The following is a 22,093-nucleotide window of genomic DNA, read 5'->3' as shown; positions in this document are numbered from 1 at the left end:
ACATAACCAATCTCACTGAATACATTCGCAGGGGTCCTTAGGGACCCCGCTGTGCACCCACCCCTTGTAGAGTACTATGCCCCCTAGATAATTTTAAACAAAAGAAAAGTTTTAAGAGGTCCGTTTGTCATGTATAGTTCTCAAATTGTTTAATTTTACTTTTTACAGAAGATGTATTCTTGCTTCCCACTAAAGATGAAAGAAACCCAGTTGTCTATGGCATCTTCACTACTACAAGGTATTACTTCACTTATGTGCAAATGGTCAGTTAGTGTAGTGCATATGTGTACATTGCAAACATATTTACAGATTTTCAGGGGTAAGCTTAGAGGCAGCTGTGATACGCATCCCCTTCTACACGTGTTCCCCTATTACATCTAATTACATTTTTAAGAGTTCTGGGGAAACCAAATCAACTTAAACCATTAACAGAAAACAAACCTAAATTAATTCATTTTTAGTTTAAATTGTGATACTTCCAAGTGAGACAAGATAAGAGTTTTCAACTTTTTTTTATAGCGAAGCTGAGCAAAATTCCAACAATTTAGCAGATTGGTGCACTTACCTAACCTAACCTAACCTGCTAATTACATTAAAAACATTTTATAACTGAACTGACCTCCACTGTATTGTACCATTGAACCAGCAGAGACAAGATGTCTATAGCCATAGTCTAATGTAGCATTCTGCCCCACTAAGAATTATCACTGACGATTGTGAAACAAAAAAAAATAATTATAGTTCTTACAGAAAAAAATGCCTTATTTGAAGTTGGTAATTCACTATTCTATCAAGATCCCATTAGTAGTCCCACAAAAAACATTCATTAGAAATTCATCAAATATGTTGCCTTAACAGATGAACCAGAACAATCAGGTCTATTAACTCTTAACTTATATTTGCCAAGCTATTATTTGTTGTCTGGATTGGTCATTGCCATTGCAGGTGCTATTTACATTCGTATTCTGTAGCAAGTAGAACTAGTGCAACCAGTCGGCTCAGATGCTGATTGTTAAGTTTATTTATCTCTATTTGTGTATATTTTAAGTAGTTTTGGGATTCATAAAATACTGCATAGTTTTACTACCTAGTCCAGTTCATGAAATTGTGTCCTAATGCCAAAATTTCCAAAACGGTTCCATACCAGAAATTGTCCTTCATTTATACACAACAAAATGGTACCCAGACTAGGAAATAATTAGAAGATAACTATAGTTAATGGTAATAGTTGACTTATTTTAACTGACCTTTAAATAATATACAGGATTATTGCCTTAGCATATGGCCCAAATCCCCTATGATGACTAGACCAAAATGCTTTTCATGTGGAATGAAATCATTTGGTTTAATAAAGTGGCATTGTGGTATAGGCCACCGTTTTATAACATCAGGTAGTAGCGTAATTGAGTTATTACTTCATGTTTTTTCAGCCTGATGCTTGACAGGGCTGACCACATGCTAAAACAAAGATTTCTCAGTTGTGTTTATGAACTGGATTTTCCATTTGTTTCTGTAGGGCATGATTATCCTTTTTATTTTTAAGTCGCAGTAGAGGGAATTATTTATTATCTCTTCTACCACTGAACTCCTACACTGACTACTGATCTCTCTCCCAGCCTAACCAGCAGACACATATGGAGGAATATTTTCTGAATTCTATAAAATCTTTGTCAACATCTGGAAACACTTTTTTTTTCTTTTTTTTTGTTTTAGCTCAATATTTAAAGCATCTGCTGTATGTGTCTATAGTATGGCTGATATAAGAGGTGTGTTCAATGGTCCATATGCTCATAAGGAAAGTCCAGATCATAGATGGGTACAATATGAAGGACGGATGCCTTATCCACGGCCTGGTACAGTATGTATCTTTTTTTGAATATTTTTCATAAATCTGTTTTCATATGCAGAAGTGAATTGGCATTAAATACCTCAATACCCCATATAGCCCCATCAAAGAAGAATGCAAAGTACTTGGTAAACACTTTAACATGAGTCCTGTGCTTGTGTAAATATATATATATGTACAGCATGTATAGAATAGATTTACCTGTTAAACATGCTCCAAGGCTAGACGCAGCCAGTCACTAAAGCACTCCCACTCCCACTGAAAGCATTGGGGTGTTTTCTGCACATGCATGATGGGTGGTCTCAATAGACCCCCTAGAACTCTTATTGGAGTCAGCTTGCAGTGAATATATCGGACATGAGCTCCGGTATGCAGGTGGTGCATTTGGGAGAACGCAATACAAGAGACTGGGCACAGGAAAAAAGAAGAGGGTTTTTCTGAATTTCTCTATGCATTCGAGTGTAAAACGGTAAAATATAAGGTGACATTACTGCACACAATATATAAATGTATAATTTATTGAATAATTTTAATACGGTATAGTACAATTGGTTCATAGATTAATTGGATTTATTCAATTTTAACCACCAAGTAAGCACTTTTAATTCCTGGTATCATTTTTTACTTGCACTGTCTTAATAATGTGCAGAACTTTGAAATATTGCCAGCCTGCAGATCAGTGCCTAGTTTTAGGAGAGCTGAGTTTGGCACTGAAAACACAGAGATCTCTGTATTTCTGAATAAATTGAAATTCTACCTAAAAAAAATTAAATAAATAAAAAAATTGTGTTGTTGTTAATGTATCTCGGGGCCCCTATCAACCAGGCGCTTTAAGTGTTAAATTGGTAAATTTGAGCTCTGAGGTTATACAAGGACAATATGTAAGCAACAGAAATCAACCCAAAATGCTATAATCTGTTGTTTTATATTACCTTTTACCTATCGGTCCAACCAGTTTATGTTATGTCTGTCAGGACTTCAGAACTGGCTTCCAAAATCCTTTTCATCATTTTATCACTTTCAAATATAAGTATTTAGAGCTCATTAAGTGTTTAGAGTGTATTATTTGGAGACCCTAGCAATTTGTGCCTGGATCTGAATGCCCAAGAGAGTTAATATTGAGACAGCTGCTTAAGATTTAACTTTTAAGAAGTCCCTTTGCCAGGTGTAGGGAGTAAGACTGAATAGGTATCAAAGACTTTGGCAAGCTGGAGCATACCCTTTGCATAATCACTTTCCTCTGCAAATTTGTAAACTAATCAATGACTAAAAAATGATTTAAAGAGGCTGCTGGCGTATATTATGAAGTCTTCTGCATTGGAACATATCTACTCAGATAGACCATCTCATAAACTCTTTGAAAAGTTGTGTACATTATTAAATTATTTGACGTGACTATGATGACATCAAAACAAACTAGGAATGATATAGAAAAAATGAAAATAGTTGGTATTTTTCATAACACCATTCTTAGCATAACCTATCTCTGATTATCTCTGCCTTGAATAAAGTTCAAGTTCTAAATAAATAGTTTAAAGATTTTCACAAATGTGGAGGCTAGAACAAGGGATTTTCTGTAGTTAAGAATAGTTTAAGTTATATTAAAATAACAATAAATTACAAAATAAAGTCAACAAAGTATTCTTAACATAACTTAGTCGATGAAATGTATATGGACATTGGTGTGTATTACTTTTATTGTCTATAATGTAATAAAGAGGGGCCATATGAATACATAAGGCCAGATCTTATAACAGGAACTGAAATGATGAGAGTAGATAGGAAAGGCAGCTATCCACCACCATACTTCTATGGCTATTGACAATAATAAGGAAGGTCAAAGGATGAACCGTGAATGTAATAGTGAAGAGCTCCTTGACATCCTGCTTTTTTAATGAAGGGCAAAGATTTGGGAAAGCAATGCACAGAAAAAACAAATCACTCAGTTATTAAATTTGCGTATAAACTGTTAAACATTGTGGGAAAAAAACCAAAACATAGAAAGACTTAAGGATCATTATAGCTAGGTAAACCATAGAGGTATAAAAAATCCTGTTGGCCTTAGATAATACATTAAAACAATTTCTAAAACTTTGAACACAGTAGTTAAATCTATTAACCTAAGTGCAATAATTCTTCTGGGCAATCGGCTAATGATTTCAATCAAACAAGCAGACAATCTAAATGTGTTTATAAGAATTAATCTATTTAAATAAGAACGTTGGTTATAAATATAGTTAAGAATTGATGATGACCCAATGTACCTTCAATGTTACTTATATGGACATTAAGATGTTTATTTTTTCTAAATTAATCCTCCATATACACGTAAATTAAAATAAATAAGTTAAAATAAACAGTCTAGCTTATAATGCGTTTAATAAATTATAGGGTTAATTTCTTCTAAATGTCTGTTACAGGCAAAGAACAAGTTGGGAACATTTTTTTTCTGTCTCTATAAATATACAAAGTGCTGGCTTCCTCTATCATTTGACTGACTAGGTTACAAGTGACATGTCCCTCAGATGACCCTCAGGTCGAAAGCGAACTCTGACAATGTCTCTAGTTTGAACTTGTTTTAACTTGTACGCCATTGTTTACGGTTTAGAAGGTTATACATGAATTAGTTGGTAATCCGTAGTATCACTAGGTCCTCAGTGTGCTGCCAGCGATTGTGTGGTGCAGAACGGGTAATAATAATACTCATGATACTATTTTTAAAAATCAGTGTCTCTATTATTTGTGATTAGGGGAAAACCTTATTCCTCAGGGGCAAAACCTGGCGTCAAAATTCCCCCCGGGCCCCCAACTTCAACAGCTAGTCTGTGCCATCATTGCCCATTGCCTCCCCTTCCAAAATACAACATATGTAAACACACAAATTACACACACTTATTCATACTCAGTAACACACACTCAGACCATCTCCCCCCACGTACACATTCATGCTCTCACACACACCGTTACACATCCATGCTCACACACACACACAGTCACACATCCATACTCACACACACGCAAAAGTACATGTCCATGCTCACACACACAAAAGTACTTGTCCATGTTCACCAACACAAGTACACATACACACATACAAGTACACATCCATGCTCACACACACACAGACAAGTACACATCCATGCTTACATACATATATATACACACACACAAACGCATATACATACATCCCACCTACCCCCCCCCCCCCGCTTACCTCTCATAGCTCCTGCAGCTTGCTATCTGGCTGCTCACACACTGTGCAAGCAGCCTTGATTTCACCACTGGGTCACGTGACCGCTATACGCTCCTGTCTCATCGTGCCTTTTCAAAATAGTTTAGAAAGGGCCCATTTGACCTGGATCAGTGTGGTCCACGTTGGAAGGGCCCTTTCTAAACTATTTTGAACCGGTACGAGGAGACACGAAGAAGGTAGTTACAATAATAAATGTGGGCATTACATTTAGGGAGTAAATAATTTATAAGGAATAGAAAATAATGTGCTTTGGTGAATACATGGAAATTAACCATTTACATTATCTTAAATTATATTGTAAATCTCTGCATAATTATTCCTCCCTGTTATTATGTTACTTCACAGCTATTGTTCTTGATTAATTTAGGCATCATTTTTAAGGTAGGCAAGCGTGACAACTTTAGGACAGAAAATTGACCATATAATACTGGCTCTGCCACAGGCTGCTGCTACCTGGGTGGTCAAATCCTGCTCCCGTGCCTAGACAAAGTGAGAGCAACCAGGTATGAGGATTTATACTGTGGTTGTCAAGATTTAATGCTTAATTTATCCAGACACCAGTATTTGGAATAAAAATCCTAAAGAGATCAACTTCAACACAAAATATATTTATAACACAAATGTTGTTATTCCCCTTGGATGTATGTATTGTTAGAAGTGCTGCATAAATTGTTAACACTATATAAATAAAACATATTAATAAAATAAAATGTAGGATTTGGGAAAAAGTGACATATCTGCTTTACATTTCATCTCAAATGGATCTTACCTGCCATCATGGTTTATGTTGCTGTGAGCTTATCAACTGGTGAAGCAAAAGGAAACTAGCTGTGCAACAACTCAACCAGACAGACATTAAACACCCAAAAACCCTGGGATTTATGTAGACAATGAGGTGCCATTGCCTCAACTAGCAGAAATAGAAAGTGTTTAAAGGTCTTTATTTGTAGCCTGCATGTGTAATGTATAGGTATGTAGACCAATTCAGTTGCGCTTGTTAGAAACGCGATACAATTTAATTGCCTTGAGATTAGTACCCACCCTGTTCTTTAAGGAAATTATTTTATCGCTAGATCACAAATGGCAGTTTTAAAGCATTTACTTTGTAGAGCAATTATAGTGCAATTATGTGCTTTTGGTGCTAGTATACTTAATAGCTAGCACCATTACTCATTAATATAAACAAACACAAGTCACACAATCGTCCAGGAAGAATGGTTTTCTGTGTCTCACCTAATCAACGACGCTTGGGAGATTTTCATTTTTTCTTTTTTCATACTAGATAGTGATGCATGATCACTTCAATGTAAAATATTAAAAACAGAAGGGGAATAAGATACAGCTGCTGATATAACACCAAGAGGTACAACAAACCCTTGCCCGCTACATTCACACTGGATCAGAAGTTACCAAGATTAACAGTCCCTTGGGGGCAATTGTAAAAATCCATCCCCCTGATCCTATGCAATACTATTATTATTTTTAATCATTCTTTATCTAGCTCTAGCTAGCTCTATTTTTTCTAATTAACTCAACTTAGGCCACCCACCCTTCCCAAATAATCTTTGAATACCAGGTGCCAGGCCAGGGAGAATAATGTACATCCACTACAACCCCAACTGTTTGTTATTATGATGGGGAAAACCCAACTCCTTGCAGACCTTACTTGCATGTCAATCATTGTCAAGGGATGCTCCTCAGCCAAGTAAAGGGGGCCCTATATGAAAAATAATAAAACATTCCAGACAGACTGTAACACAATCCTTTTCGGGGTCAGCATAGCAATGAATTGAAAACATAGCCAATATCCAGTGATTGCGTGCCATAGAGGAGTAAAGCATCAGATTCTTACCATTCAATATGTTGAATCACTCTTTGGCAGTAAGAGAATAGGTAACTGATGTTGGTTATTCAAATTGCCAGCGGGCGTGAAATTAAACATACCACAGTACTCAAAAGGTTAAATATATATCTGGTATAAGCACTGGTATATCAGTACTTTGAAACTACACAAATATAATCCAGGCTTGCCCAGTAATTTAGATTGGTTAATAGTCTATTCAAGTGATAAATAGTTAATGCTGCACTGGACATTGACAGGGTTTTCACTTTGCCAGCCTGAAGGGACTGATAAGCGATGTTAATTTATAACACAATAAAGAATTGTGTCAGTAACAGTAAACAGCCTCTCATGTAAATATGTGCTATGATTTACATTAGTGTCTGTGCTTTGTCAGAAATCATTTATCATATGATATAATCCTTCCAGTATGTTTAGAAGATATGCACTGCTGTTTGGCTTGTGGGAAAGAGAGGTGGGTTAAGATTGTATCCAAAAATCTATTACATTAAAGAGTCATTTATTACATTTGATATAAAAGACTCACACTGCCTTCACATGCCCTGTAGAGCGTTTTTACGCCCGGCACCATGAAACATACCTCATTTCCACAATCAGCGAGACTTTGGCTGTAGGTGGTGTGGTTAGTGGAGTGCATGGTTGGCACGGGGTATTGGCCTCTAGGCTTTTCTGATTGTTTTATTGAGATTACATTTGTACTGTCATACCTGGGTCCTTTTTCTGCCCATTTAGTTTTTCTACATTTTCTTTCTAGAAATGTGTTTTGGACAGGGCTGGATAGTACACAGGTCTGTCAGAATGTTTTAGTCACTTTATTACTGGGCCACTTAGCTGGACTTGCTCCCTGGGGTGAATGTTGCCAGCCCTCCTCTCTAACTTGTATAGAATATTATGTATTTTATATATTTTCGATGTTTCTATACATATTATTGAGACTTTTTGGGCTGTAGAGCACTGCAATATGCTCATACCCAGCAAAGATTCCGAGCTCCCAGTTAAGAGGGACTGAGGGATTTGAGTCTAAAAGAACGGACTGTGTAGTGCGGTTCACCTCCTCCTCCTTTCTCACCTTGGCAGTATAAAAAAACTGACTGATCTTACTGTGCATTGTGCACTGATTACCCAGCTACTCTTGCTGAAGTAGTTTACCAGGCCTGACCCCTCTTAATGCATAGTGGGATGTTCACCTATGGATCCTTGTTAGTGAATATTAATTGGTTTTGGTATGCCAACTCCCATAATTGAGCACAAGACAAAACATGGAGTAAACAGGCCACAGCAACTGTCAACTTTCAACATATTAATATAGTATAATAAACCAACACAGAACCCACTTTGCCAAAAATATCAATCTAATTGGTTTTGGTAATTTGACTTTACTAATGCATTGCTGCTTACTTACTTGATACTTGGTGAATTAAAGGGAAAATAAATCAAATTATTTATCTATCATACTATGTAACAATTTTCCTTCTGTGCACCACGTAGCTCCTAGGTATGTTAATTTCAATGTGATGCCTACAGAAGACACTATAACACAAACATGCCTTTGAGGGATTCTAGATGCAATGCACATCACTATGGACATTTCCAAATTAAAAAAAACTATATTATTTTCATTTTCAATGATAAAATCAACTGCATCCAGGCTAAATATATAGTGGTCGTTATATATATTTTTTAGGCATGTACCCCCTTTATAATTTATTTTATCCACAGGAAAATCTCATCATAATGTGTTTCCATGTCAATGTCTCCCCTTTGAAGAGAAATTATCAAATTGATAATCTCTCTTTTACAGGACGGCTTGTCTCAAGATCCAATTTCTTCTTTTCTAACCAAAAAAAAAAACTGTTACTTTTCTGAAGCACTTTATTAGTTTAATGGAGTTTATGGACGTGTTTCATGATGGCTTTTGTTTGAAATTGGATTAAAGTGGCTTATAATGTTCTCAAGAACAAATAATAAGGAGATGGAATCTGATTCCAAGAAAAATAGCTGTGCGTACAATGTTTAATTTATACAAATCTGTAATCTGCTAATTTTAGGATATCTGTAGTATACGCCCCCATTTTGTATTACAGTATATATTTGCCAAATAACAATATACAATGTCTGGGATTTAATATCTTTAGAACAATACTTTTAGTACATAATATATTGGCTATTTGGAGATAAGCTTTCTGGCATTTTTCCATGGTTTGAAAATTTAGCTAGACTTGATAAATATGTGATTTTTTTCAGTTTTAAAAATATTTTTTTAGGAGTAAATAGTATATTATAAGAATGCATTAAACGTATATTTCTTCATAGTCAAATACATTTTCAGGACGTGAGCCCATACACTTTTGTCTGAACATGTACATGTAGAAATAAATATTTTGTAAATATACTTTGTGGCCACTAGATGGAGGACTAGTCCAAGCAATATTATACAAAATTAACATACCCCATCTTTGATAATGTTTCAGTATATAAATATACATCTAGCGATATATACATATATATAATATATATATATTCATGTATTTTCTTATAGAACAACAAATTAGAGTAGAGCCTTAAACAAATGCCTGCATATTTCCATAGAATGTGTCTGCTACAGATTAGTTTCCCAGTTAGACTAATTTTTCAGCAACAGGCAACAACCTAAGCCTGCATGAGTGATGATAATAATATGTGATTTTTATTATTCACTTTTTATTATATGTAGTATTGTTGTGTTTTATTTATTATTTTAATAATTATGATTTATAGGTATTTTACAGGGTCCAATGTATCTTTTTTCTTTAATAATATTTATATTATTTTTCTACATAAATTATACAAATAAGCATCACAATCCAAACACAAAAAGCAAAAGAGACAAAAAAACATATTTAAATCATACAACATATCTTAGTATCATCAATAATACTTATAATGTCAATATTGAATGGAGATCATCTAGAGGCAGTATTTATTCAATAATTGTCATACAAAACAAACGAAGAGTCAAAAATCAAAAGTATGGAGCCGGGCATTGGCTAGGTACCAATTAAATTCATTCATAAGTTCCTTATTCTTTTTGATCCAGTCCTTACGAATATCTTTATATGATGAACTGACCCTTTCTCCATTTGCATCTGAAACAATACTTGGTTTACCAACTGTATCTTAGGAATAGGTTTAGTTTCCTTCCAAGATCTAGCAATTAGAAGCTTAGTTGCAGCTAGTACATGTACTAATGTATCATTTTGATACTCCTATCAATAAAACCACCGCAAGGTTCTTACTGTGCATATATCTGTCTTTCAGTGTCCAAGCAAAACCTATGATCCTGTGATAAAATCAACTAAAGATTTTCCAGATGACGTCATTAGTTTCGTGAAGAGCCATCCCCTTATGTACAAATCGGTATATCCCCTTCACGGTAGGCCTGTGTTTACCAGGCTTAATGTGGACTACAAACTGACACAAATTGCAGTTGACCATGTCGCAGCAGAAGACGGACAGTATGATGTTATGTTTCTGGGGACAGGTAAAGTAGTTTTTAGATTCACAAACAATAAGCTTATTTCCTTTCCAGTGTACTTTCTAGTATTATATTTTAGTCCTGTTACTTCTTATTATAGGGCTATTTTAGGCAAACATTTTGGAATTTATACTCCTAACTTCTGTATCACTTTTAAAGTAAATCACACAGATATAAAATTAGTAGCAGATGGAAAAGGGCAAGTCAGTTGCATGCCTAATTATTATAGCTGGCTTAGGTTGGGGTTGAGTACAATACTTGGCTTATTCCTGGTTATTGAGGAGGAGCACTAGCCTGATCTGAGAATACTCGGAGTCCTCCTCTCATCAGGATTTTAGTCTTTCATTTGCCAGTTTATCCCAAACACAGTTTGCCAAGCAACCCTGATATTGGGCTTCAAACTGGGTCGCCTTGTGCTGTGTGCATGCCAGCTCACCAGCCTCATCATAAATAATGTTTTCAATATAAATATGCAATCTGAAAGGCTTTGTCAGATGTTTCTTTTGTATTGTGAATTAATTTACATTTAAATGTATGTGAATTTTGATGCTAACCTGCAGACTCACCAGCAGAGGGAGCCAAAGCCTTTAGTAAGGACTGTTCCTTTACATATAATACAAAGCAATACATTTAGGTAATTTTTAAGTATTGCCAATTGAGCAGTATGTTTTCCATGTAATATATTATGCTTTCCAAAGCATTGTATTTAACGTAATCATTTCTGTGGCATAGAGGCATGAGTCACATGAAAACTGTTTTATTCTCGTAAATTTAATTCATAGAAAGATATTCATCAGAAAAGCAAAAACCCTTGACAGCATGGGGGTTTATTGTTTGTTTTTTTACTTAAATGAGCAGTCATCCAGATTGTTCTTGTAAATTATAAAAGAACCAAAGCCTGCTTTTGTTCAATTTCCTTCGATTCCAGGTATGGAAGGAATGTATAAGAATCTCTATTTATAGTGCCTGGCCTTTTCCATTTTGGACGGAGCTGACAGATTTCTATACTTAATGAATAGAAAGGATGCAGATGGATTGTATGCAGCATGCTTGTGCTATTGACTTGCGGCTCCTGGTGAAGTTATGGCATATGTGTTTCACGCTTGGGTATTCTGGATATTCTGGTATGCTGACCTGTCCCACTGTTGTGTTTTTAGATATTGGAACAATCCTTAAAGTTATTAGTGTTACAAAAGATATTTGGAACATGGAAGAAGTTTTACTGGAAGAACTGCAAGTATTTATGGTAATTTTAGTGGTTTTTTTTTTAAATAAAGACATACTGAAGTGAAATGCATGGGCCTTTCAGTGGGTTCTATGATCAGTTTTAGCCATACAACTACTTTGCATTTTTCTTTTCTTTTATTATCCTTTTACACTTATTAGTAAAAACTGTGAATCTAAGTCCTTTTGGTTTCCCAGTGTACTAGTCTGTTGTAGCTCATTTTAACCATGCTATTTATAAACACATTCTAAACTATAATACGTAATATGGGCGAATGGACGCAGATAAGTTGGGTGTTGCATCCTCTGCTACAGGAAGCTCTAATCCGTTCTTCATAATCAAAGGGCCAATTGAATGTTTACAGAACTACCCAAACTAATTGCCTTACAGCCAGCAACTGTTATTGGCGTTCCTTACGAGAGAGAGGGCTTGCCGATACAGTGATTTTGGCTATAAGATTGCAGTAAATCCATGATGTTTTACTGGGATGCTTTAATATCCCAGATATGATATCAAAAAGGCATACACTATGTACCATAGTAGTGATATGCTGGGAATGTACCTGAAAACAGCATACATTTAGTATATATGGTGCATCCAAGTTCATTACCCCTCGTACTACGTAAGAATCAGAACTATTACAGATTGTCCTGTATATTAGGTTATTGTATATAAGGCTACCTGCATGAAAAAATAATACATATTTCTGTTTTTTGGCAGCAACCATCTCCTATTACAAACATAGAGTTATCACTTAAACAGGTAAGTGGACATTGAAAACATTACTACAAAATTAAATAAAAAGCCACATCATAAAGCTGACTTTCCCTGGTGAAAGAATACAGCATTAAGGCAAATTATGTTGTACATATGATCACTAATAATAAATTATAATTAGAAATACAATGAATATATACAGCAAAAAAACCTCAATATTTGCATATCAGCATGTAATACGTTTATTTTGTTTTACAGCAACAGTTATACATTACATCAAAGAAAGGCCTAGTCCAGCTGTCATTGCACCGTTGTGACACCTATGGTAAAGCATGTACAGACTGCTGCCTTGCAAGAGACCCATACTGTGCCTGGGATGGAAATGCCTGCTCAAGATACATACCAACATCAAAAAGGTAACTCGGTCTGTAGAAAACGGCCACACTAAGTAGGCCAAATGATACTTAACTGCCAGCAAGTCTTTTGCTTCTCTGGCCAGACACAAATCTGATCAAGTAGGTTGTATGAAAAACAGTACAACATCTAAAATATACTTCACTTAAGCTTATTAGTACCAGCAGAGATATCTCTTCCCATGGGGCAGCCCAGCTAAATGGTCATCACCCAAAATTAACCACAATGCATAATGTACCATGATCTTAAAGCCCTTATCAAATTCTAATCAAACCTTTATAGCACTTATCAAACGATAGTACCAAAAAGGAGGCACACTGAACAAATTTAAAGAGGTTTGCATACTAAAGGTTTGCTTAAAAATATCAACATAGCCAAATAAATGATTATACGCAAAAAAGGGATACAGATCCCCAGGAGGGAATATATTTCTGGCTTTTTTTTGAGACAAACATTGAATCAATGCTGTCATAGTGAAGCCTTGTTTTTATGTGCATGGGTTGATATACTAGGGGGAAAAAAAGTATAAAAGAAGCCTAAAAAGGGAATTATTAATTCACTGTGGTATGGAAATATTCTTCCATGTGAACATTTAAAACAGAGAATAACACATCTGGCATTACAGAGGGCAGCAGTTTACAAACATACCAGCCTGATCATATGCATAATACAGATAGGTTGTATATTCCATTGGTGCACACTACCAATTTGTGAAATCATTTAAGAGTCCCCCAACAGGGTAATAAATTGCTAGTTAAAATGATAATTTCTCTACCTATGGGTACACAGGATTACTTAATTTTATTATTCTTACCATACGTTATTTTGTTTTCCAAAGACGTGCAAGAAGACAGGATGTAAAAAATGGAGATCCATCAACGCAATGCTGGGATGTCGATGACAGTAAGTGTTTCTACCTAATTCTCTGTATTTAACCTTGGATGTGAATGAGAGTATTTCTACCTACATCTCTGTATCTAAAAGTTTCAGAACCTATGCTACAGATATAATGTAATTGCACAGTTTAATAAAGTACTAGTATGTACATTATACCATACATTATATGGGAAGGAAACCTTTCACTCAAATAACACCGTCTCCACTTTAATACTCACAAAAGCGTTTAAGACTATCATTAATTGGAATTTGTGTAGCCCCTTAATATGCTTGATATCTGATCATTAAAGCTAAGTTATGAAATGTTTGGTTTGTAGGTACAACCCGGGAAACTTCAGAGGAAAAAGTGATTTTTGGCATTGAGTTCAATTCTACTTTTCTGGAATGTATTCCAAAATCCCAACAAGCATCTATAAGGTGGTTTATTCAGCACACAGGAGAGGAACACCAGGAAGAGGTAAGCTATCCTGACAGTATTTTCGCAACAGGAATCAGATGTAAAGATCACTACAGTGCCTTTTTTTCCCCCATGTTCTGTGGCGGTTATGATAAAACTTATCTTTATGAGAGGAAAGCACTCCCAATCCTGTATGATTTCCTATTTTATATTTTGTGACATCAGGGAAAATCCTGTCATATATCTTTTTTTGCCAAGTTCACAAGGTTGATTTTGGAGTAAAACACTTGGCAGGGCATTAAACTGATGAGAAATTGTGCACTGTGATAAGGTTTTGGGAAATCTAGGGGTTTTTTTTTAGTGCAACTTCTATCCTATCGTGTTTAGAAATGTTCTCTAGTTGTTCAACTGTGTTTTTAACCCACTGAATCATTATAAAAAAAATATGGCATGTACTAATTGACTGCTTAGTGTCATACATTTAATTTCGGCAGAGGCCACAATTGTATTTGCCCCCTTTCAGAGAAGACCAGTTTACAAAAAGTCCAGACCTAAACCCCTTCGAAATGTGATCATTTTAGATAATATTAGGTTGAAAATATAGTAACCTTATGTGCCACAAATATTAAAGAGATGAAGATTTCAGCTTTCTAATAGCACTATGTCAGGAATGAAAGACAAATTCTTGTGCTGTTTAATGCATTACGGATGTGAGCAATGCCACCTTGCCTTTCTAACTGTGCATTATACAGGAGTAACTGATCCCTTACTGAAGGGGGAACTCCACATGGAGTAAATAAACATGCAGCGTGAAATCAAAAGAGAATTGCTTGGCGCGTTTCGCAACTTAGTGCTTACTTAGTCATAAGCTAACAACAATGTGACATACATTTCTTACATACTAGTTTGATTGAATTCCGAAATCGCACACAGAGGAGAGTTCATTCCAACTCCTCCTTTCAACCAATGAAAATTCATTTAAAAACCGACTTCCAATTGCTATGTGACAAATGCCTAGTGCCTCATAATTTTGAATGAAAGAAGAGAAAATTGATTAATAATATTGAGAATACTCCCTCAAATTAGTATATGGTAAAGACGAGGTGGCCTGATGTTGCTATAAATGTAAACATGGGAATGCCAAACGCATTTAAACTTACGCCTTAATATCAGACGCGTAGGAACACCAAATGTATTGGTATCGATATTTGAATCAGTGTCAAAATTCAAACAGCTGATGCTCAGCAAAGATTAGTCCCATTAACGGAGACTACTCATACTTGTGAAAAGACAGGACACATGTTAATTGCCAAACTACAATTAAACAAGGGAATCAATATCATATTATTTAAATATTCTCCTAAGCAAATGTATCTTGATAACAAAAATGGAGTCTTTAGTTAAAGCTGACAACTTTAATTGGGTCAATGCAGAAAAAGATTTAAAAATACAAAAGCCTTTAATACCTTAGAGGTTTTCTCTTTAATTGGCCGAATAAAAATATACCAACTTCAGCTAAAGACTCCAATTCCAAACATTTAAAATCCAACCAATAAATATATACTAATAATTTAATATTCTAAATGTTTGGTTTTTTTTAAGCTGTACTTATTAAACATATAATTGGCACGTATTGTCATCCAGTACAGATAAAGAGACTAAGAACCATAGCATTAGAGGATATCTTTTAATATTTGTTACAGTTATTCAAAATATTTACTTGTTCAATGTGCACAGAATTTCTTGCAGACATTACAATAATTCAGTCCATCTGTTCAATGTCAGAATATTTTATAAAGACTATCAATTTAAATAAACATTTACAGTTTTGTAGAAATGTATAAACTTAGGCAAAACGCTATATAATTATTTTGGTTGGTTGAAAGAACTGGCAGCGAGTATGCTGGATGGCTTTCTGTTAGAGAAGACAAACCAAAGGAAGGCTTGGAAACGCATCTGTCTACAGGATGTCTCCCACTTTTCACCTCGAAGGTCAAAGCTTAGAAGGTTATTTTTATTTCTAGAACTAGTGGGTGAGTCAGGATCTTCATGTGAACTGGAACTACCCTGAGGTCACTAGCAAACTGAGATGTAAGCGGTTTCATGTGAACATGTTGTGCTATTTGTCTACTTCCACTATGTGTGATTATTTAGCATGACAGTTATCATTACTAAAATAAATGACTTGCTGGTATCATACTTACAAATAAACCATGCATTTCCTAATAATCTTAACACACAGGAAGTGATATATCAGGTGATTTTTTTGGACAAAGGATACGCTGTATGTCCTAATTCTATAATTGTATAGTTTTTAGGTTTATAGTGGTAGCCATTGTATAATGAGTAGTGTGTTTTTCCCTAATTGGAAATGAGTACATCAGTCATTTATTAATTTTAATAATTTGCCAAAACATTGCGAGTCTATTCACTAAAGGGAGAGTTGACAGGAGACTGTGTGGTAGAGTTGTGGTTTCAACTTTTTGAAGTCACTTATATAATAAGATGAGCCAACCCCAGTGAGCTTCTAAAGTGTGAAGGTCCTGTATAAGGTATAGTAAAACCAGTGAGATTTCATCAGTCTCTTTACCTATCATACATTATGCAAGGCTAACTCGGCCCTTCCTTCTGGAGAAACTTCCCAGTATTGGCTCTTCATAATGAATAATGAAGTGGGGTGGTAAAACTACATTTTCGCCACAAACTCTCTCTTTAGTGAATAAATGCCTTATTTATAATTATAATTTGCACAATTTAGCTACATTTACTTACAAGCTAGACAATCTCAGTTGTACTCAGATGACTTAGGATCAATCTTTAAAAAAATACAGATGGATCACAATGTTATGTCATACATGCCTTCAACTTCCCAGGGGGACATTCAGTCTTTGTAAACTTTATTCTCTTAAAGATGATTAAGAGCTATGCTTTGGAGATATTTACTCCAAACATTTGACCTTTTGGTTATGCAAGCTGGATGCTTACTTAACAAAATGTGCTGCCTTATTTTTTGTCTCACTATATTAAATTATATTTTGTCAACACGGTCAATATACTTTGGAAGTAGAGATATACTACTTACACAAAAGAATTTTGAAATGCTTTCAAGAAAATAAATCTATTTGTATGGCTACTTGGAATTTTAATTTATGGTTTAATATCATTTATTGAGTTATTTCAAACAATTTCATGAATACAAGCTAATAATTGTAGCTTTTTTAAAATAAAATGGGTTGGTTATCTTTACACCAAATATTTTTATCCTGTAATATTATTTAAAAAGTGGTTATAAAAATGTAGTTAGTTAGCTTTTGGAGCATCTCTGTTAAAGTAAAATTGTTGTGAAATCTATGAACATTACAAGGGTAATGGGAACAGCATCAGGGAAGCAGAAGTGACAGGAGATGAAAACAGAAAAAATATTTTTCTAATGTAATGGGGTTTGTTTGCTTTTAACCCCTTAAGGACCAAGGTTTTTTTCAACTACAGGAATGGAGCAATGTACGGCAAATTGATTGGCTGTAGATTGGCTTCATGTCCCTGAGCGGTCAGCCACAGCCCATCCGCTATCCGGCATACACCGTGATTCTTTGCAGAAGGAGATAGGTCTTTGACCTTGGTTCTCATGTTTTATTTTTTTTTTAAAACACATCTCCTGCATCCATGGTTGCTAAGGTGTTAAATAGCAAAACCTTTACTTTTTATACATAATGACCGCTGTTAAAAAAATCCCCGTCTACCAGGTTGTATTAGGTATGTATTTGTAGTACCAAATGTGAGAAGAAACTCTACATGCCTCGGAAACAGTCCTGGATTTCACAGGACATTTCCAGTTTTCAGGCATTGTATGAATTCTGTTATTTTAGATCAAGATCTTCTGGGAGTGTGCTAATGTTTGTTTTTTTTATCTTGCAGATCACACCTGATGAAAGGATCATTAAAACTGAATATGGACTCCTGATACGCAGTTTACAGAAAAAAGACTCAGGAATATACTACTGCAAAGCACAAGAACATACATTCAATCACACTATTGTAAAGCTTGTTGTAAAAGTGATAGAGAACGAGCAGATGGAGAATACACAGAAAATGGAGGAGGATGAGGGAAAAGGCAAAGATTTAATAACAGAGTCAAGGCTGAGATACAAAGATTATTTGCAGCTTCTTAGCAGTCCCACTTTCAGCTTGGATGAGTACTGTGAGCAGATGTGGCACAAAGAAAAGAAGAGACAACGCAATAAAGGTGGCGCCAAATGGAAACATGTCCAAGAGATTAAAAAGAACCGAAACAGAAGACACCATGAGCAAAGGGAAAAACATGAAAGGATTCTGTCTGCATAGAAGGAGAAGACATCATGGCATAAGCATAGGCGGAAGCACGCTAGGGTATCTACATAGACAGGACTATCTGTTGCCAAGGACATATGCATATTGGACACTTCTTCTATTAATAATTCTTTTTACTAAATGTGAGTGGAAAACTCAAAAGACAAAGTAGTACCAAGAATACCATAAAAAAGTGAATCCGGTTCACATTTGTTTGTATTACAGCTTTTGGATACGAGGGGTTTAAACATATTATTTTTGTGTAGTGTTATGTTTTGTATGTAGTTTCATTACCTGGGTTAAGTTAATGATTGGTCATTCTTTTTATTTATTAAACTAAGCTATTTTAGGTGTTGCATTCATTTCTTTTTTTGTAAGTTATAAATAGGTATTGGAACTTTTTCTTCTTATTTTTATTATTTCTAAGTCTTATACACTAGAATAACGCGCACAATTTCTATTTGGAAAAAAGTCTTTGGCAACCATTTGTGCAAATGAACATTTCCAAACTTATTTATGAGTCAGAATATTAAAACACTTGTTACAAGTTATTTCAATACACCTGGACAAGATAATAGTAAAAAGTATAGTACCTAAATGCCACAAATCAACTTGTGTATTTTGTTGCATTTCCAAATGCTATGAAATAGGGGTAGTAGAAATGAGTTAGAAGCTTTTGATAAGTTTACATTGTCTTATGATAAACTGTAAGGCATTTGCCTGCATTTAAACATTTCTTACCGTGTCAAAAGATGGAATATAGCGGTCAGATGTCATATCTAATAGTTGCACATCACATATACATATAAAAGGAGAGTATTCAAATTTATCGACGTACAACATGGCATAGTATTGTATCCTTGTCAATATGGTAATATTGTTAGCAAGTGATCAGTTTTTCTCTTATATCCTTTTCTTTATAAAAATATTCACACCTGTTTACAAAGCTACACACAATATGTGGATGGGTTTAAATTTGCATTGATATAAAATTATTAATGATTTTTTTATCCTGGTATTTTTGTAACGAAGATACGAGGACATTACTCTTATAGAGACAAAATTACAAAAATGATGTAGCCCCAGAAACATTATACGGCTTCTAATCTCATGTTAACAAGTAGTCCACCTTTGGGCTTTTAATATTGTAGCTTTGGACTGTCCAAAGTATTATGGGGCAGGAGTTCAAGAGATCCTACTGGTCACTATTGATCAATTCTAGGGATCATCTTTTAAAATGTATAAGCCATGATTCAATAGAGTTTCAAATAGTAATAATCCAAGCACTGTTTTAAAATTGGCCATGATTGTGTTACGGAAAAGCATAGAACGCAAACCAAATATGATGGTAGCTTTTAAATCTATGTATGTTTTGTTTTACGAAGACAATCAATTTATATTTTGTTTCTAAACAATAGTACAATTGTGTTTAAACTCATTTTGAAACACTGAGTTATTTTAATGTTGCGTAGAGGAGAACAGAAAAGATTTCCTAACAATTAAAGAATTGTTTACGTTCGTCTTAATACAGTTTGGAAACAATTGGATGGTTTAATGTTTGTAAATAGATAACTTGCTATTAAATGTTAACATGCTGACTCTGTGCTTTTGTTAACTCTATGGATGATTTATAATGATGCATAAAAATCACCAGTGACCAGTTCAAAATACTCATGTACAATATGTCAGCGCTCTGGATCTGGAAAAGTCTGCAAATAACATTATTGACATATTTTGTTTGACACACATTCAGATAAAGCTGCTATTATTCAGATAGCCTTTAACTGTTGAACGCTCTTACCATATGTATGGTACATATAAATTATGCACACTTTGCAGTCCTTTACTCAATAGTCAACATAGGTATAATTATATATATATATATATATATATATATATATATATACACACACAAACATACATACACTAGAGCTTTCATGAGCAGAGAGGATATACATATTTGTAAAATAAAAGGAATCGGCCACAAACAAGTCACTTGCAATGACAACAAAATGACAGGCGTTAATAAACTGCATCCAGTTGCAACCAAACTGGTTAGGTATCATCAATTGAATCACATTCAAAAATTAGAGACATTGGTTTTTAACTTAAAATAGTTGCAGTATCATGATTAGAGTGGTCTTATAGCTACTTGATAGTAGTAATAGTTATTTCTTACATCCTTACAATGCTTGACTGCCTACTAAGTAAGCTAGACATGCCTGACTTCATTAACACCCACATCCTGCCTACTGGGCCAAGGTGCCTCTAATGCTACCAGTTGCCCTCCATTGTGCTGGCAATAGGTGAAATTCAGATTAATACATCATTTTGACATATAGAGGACAGAGACATTTTTTTACAAAAAGAAAAAAGGAACATTCTATGTATTGTGTACTTAACTGTTATATTTTGTGACAGTACACCCTGGCTCTTACGTGGATCCACTATCTGTAATATGTAAAGCTGGTGGTCCAAACGTGCTCAAAATATATTTGACTTTAACTGTTTAGAGTTAGCTAGGGATAGATAAAACTATGCATCATAAAAGAAGCGGACACACAAACTTTCATTGATCCTAAATGAAGCCAAAAAATTGTATGATGTATTATTGAAAGGAAATAAGGTACATTCCTTACTCTTAGTGCACTATTTCTGACTTCAACCCAAATGTAAAGAAGATTTCTATGATAAGAACATATTACATTAAAATTTGTGTTTAATAGTTTGACTCAGTTTGCAGATTTTTTTTTTATAAAAAGACACAGCAAACGTATCCTTTATTGTCTCCAGATGTTCCATAACAAAGCTCTTGAATTCTGAATATTTTGAATGATTAAAAGGTAGGACCACAGTGCCATGTGCTAAGATGAGTAGTTCGGAATTTCATCCATAACTCTTTCAGCTGGTGTGTATTATCATGGCACTGTCAACATGATGAGATTCAAAATACCTTTTGCTTGCCAACTGCAGATGTAGGGAATAATATATGGATTCTTAGGCAGTGGAAAGTTGTGGAAAGTGCAAATGTATGTATTCCAGTTTTGGAAATAACACATGCGTTTCTTTGCAGATTTGATTCTCTTTTCTACTTTGCAGTTGTTTCCAGATACATTTTCATAAAAATCTGGGTCATTGTTCATTGTCAGTTTTTACCACTTTATTAAACAGAAGCATGTATTTGATGTTTTGTATCATGATTATTTTGTGTGTAAAGTCAATCCATATTAACAAGTACTGAAAAAATAGGGGCAGTTCTTAAGAATCTCTGCTATAATTATGCTATATGGAGCTGCATTTTTTGTATTTTCCACTGACTATGTATATAATGAAGACCCTAAAATGAATAAATGTTTGCTGGTGTCTACTTTTACACTGTCTTTAAAGTTAATATTAAACGTGTGTGCTGATTCATATATATAGCCCTTATTGGTGATTGAAATGCAGCCAATATTCAAGAAGCGATGTAATAATAAATGTTGTAATAGTTTAATATGTTCTTTGCATACAATTGTGTTTGTAGGGCCACATTAGACCCATGAGTGGTGAATTTCCAGAATAAACAAATAATGCCAAACAATTTGTAAATAAACTATATGAAACATAATACAGTTTCTTTTGATGTGGCACCAAACATAAAGAG

The 22,093-nt window shown here is 34.6% G+C and overlaps 1 protein-coding gene across 2 annotated transcripts in view; it reads left to right on the top strand.

Moving 5' to 3' along the window:
- Window positions 1-20,118, top strand: part of SEMA3D (semaphorin 3D) — a 72,097-nt gene extending 51,979 nt beyond the window's left edge. For both annotated transcript variants that reach the window (XM_053461990.1, XM_053461989.1), the window contains exons 10-18: window positions 169-238; window positions 1,714-1,858; window positions 10,258-10,480; window positions 11,632-11,720; window positions 12,420-12,461; window positions 12,675-12,832; window positions 13,669-13,733; window positions 14,045-14,184; window positions 18,040-20,118. In XM_053461990.1, coding sequence (XP_053317965.1) covers window positions 169-238; window positions 1,714-1,858; window positions 10,258-10,480; window positions 11,632-11,720; window positions 12,420-12,461; window positions 12,675-12,832; window positions 13,669-13,733; window positions 14,045-14,184; window positions 18,040-18,465 — 1,358 coding nt within the window. In that variant the 3' untranslated portion in view covers window positions 18,466-20,118. The remainder of the gene's footprint in view (window positions 1-168; window positions 239-1,713; window positions 1,859-10,257; window positions 10,481-11,631; window positions 11,721-12,419; window positions 12,462-12,674; window positions 12,833-13,668; window positions 13,734-14,044; window positions 14,185-18,039) is intronic.
- The last annotated feature ends 1,975 nt before the right edge of the window (window positions 20,119-22,093 follow it).

This window comes from Spea bombifrons, chromosome 4 (genome assembly GCF_027358695.1).
Source record: "Spea bombifrons isolate aSpeBom1 chromosome 4, aSpeBom1.2.pri, whole genome shotgun sequence".
Classification (NCBI taxonomy): domain Eukaryota; kingdom Metazoa; phylum Chordata; class Amphibia; order Anura; family Pelobatidae; genus Spea; species Spea bombifrons.
This window is presented reverse-complemented; position numbering and strand designations above follow the sequence as displayed.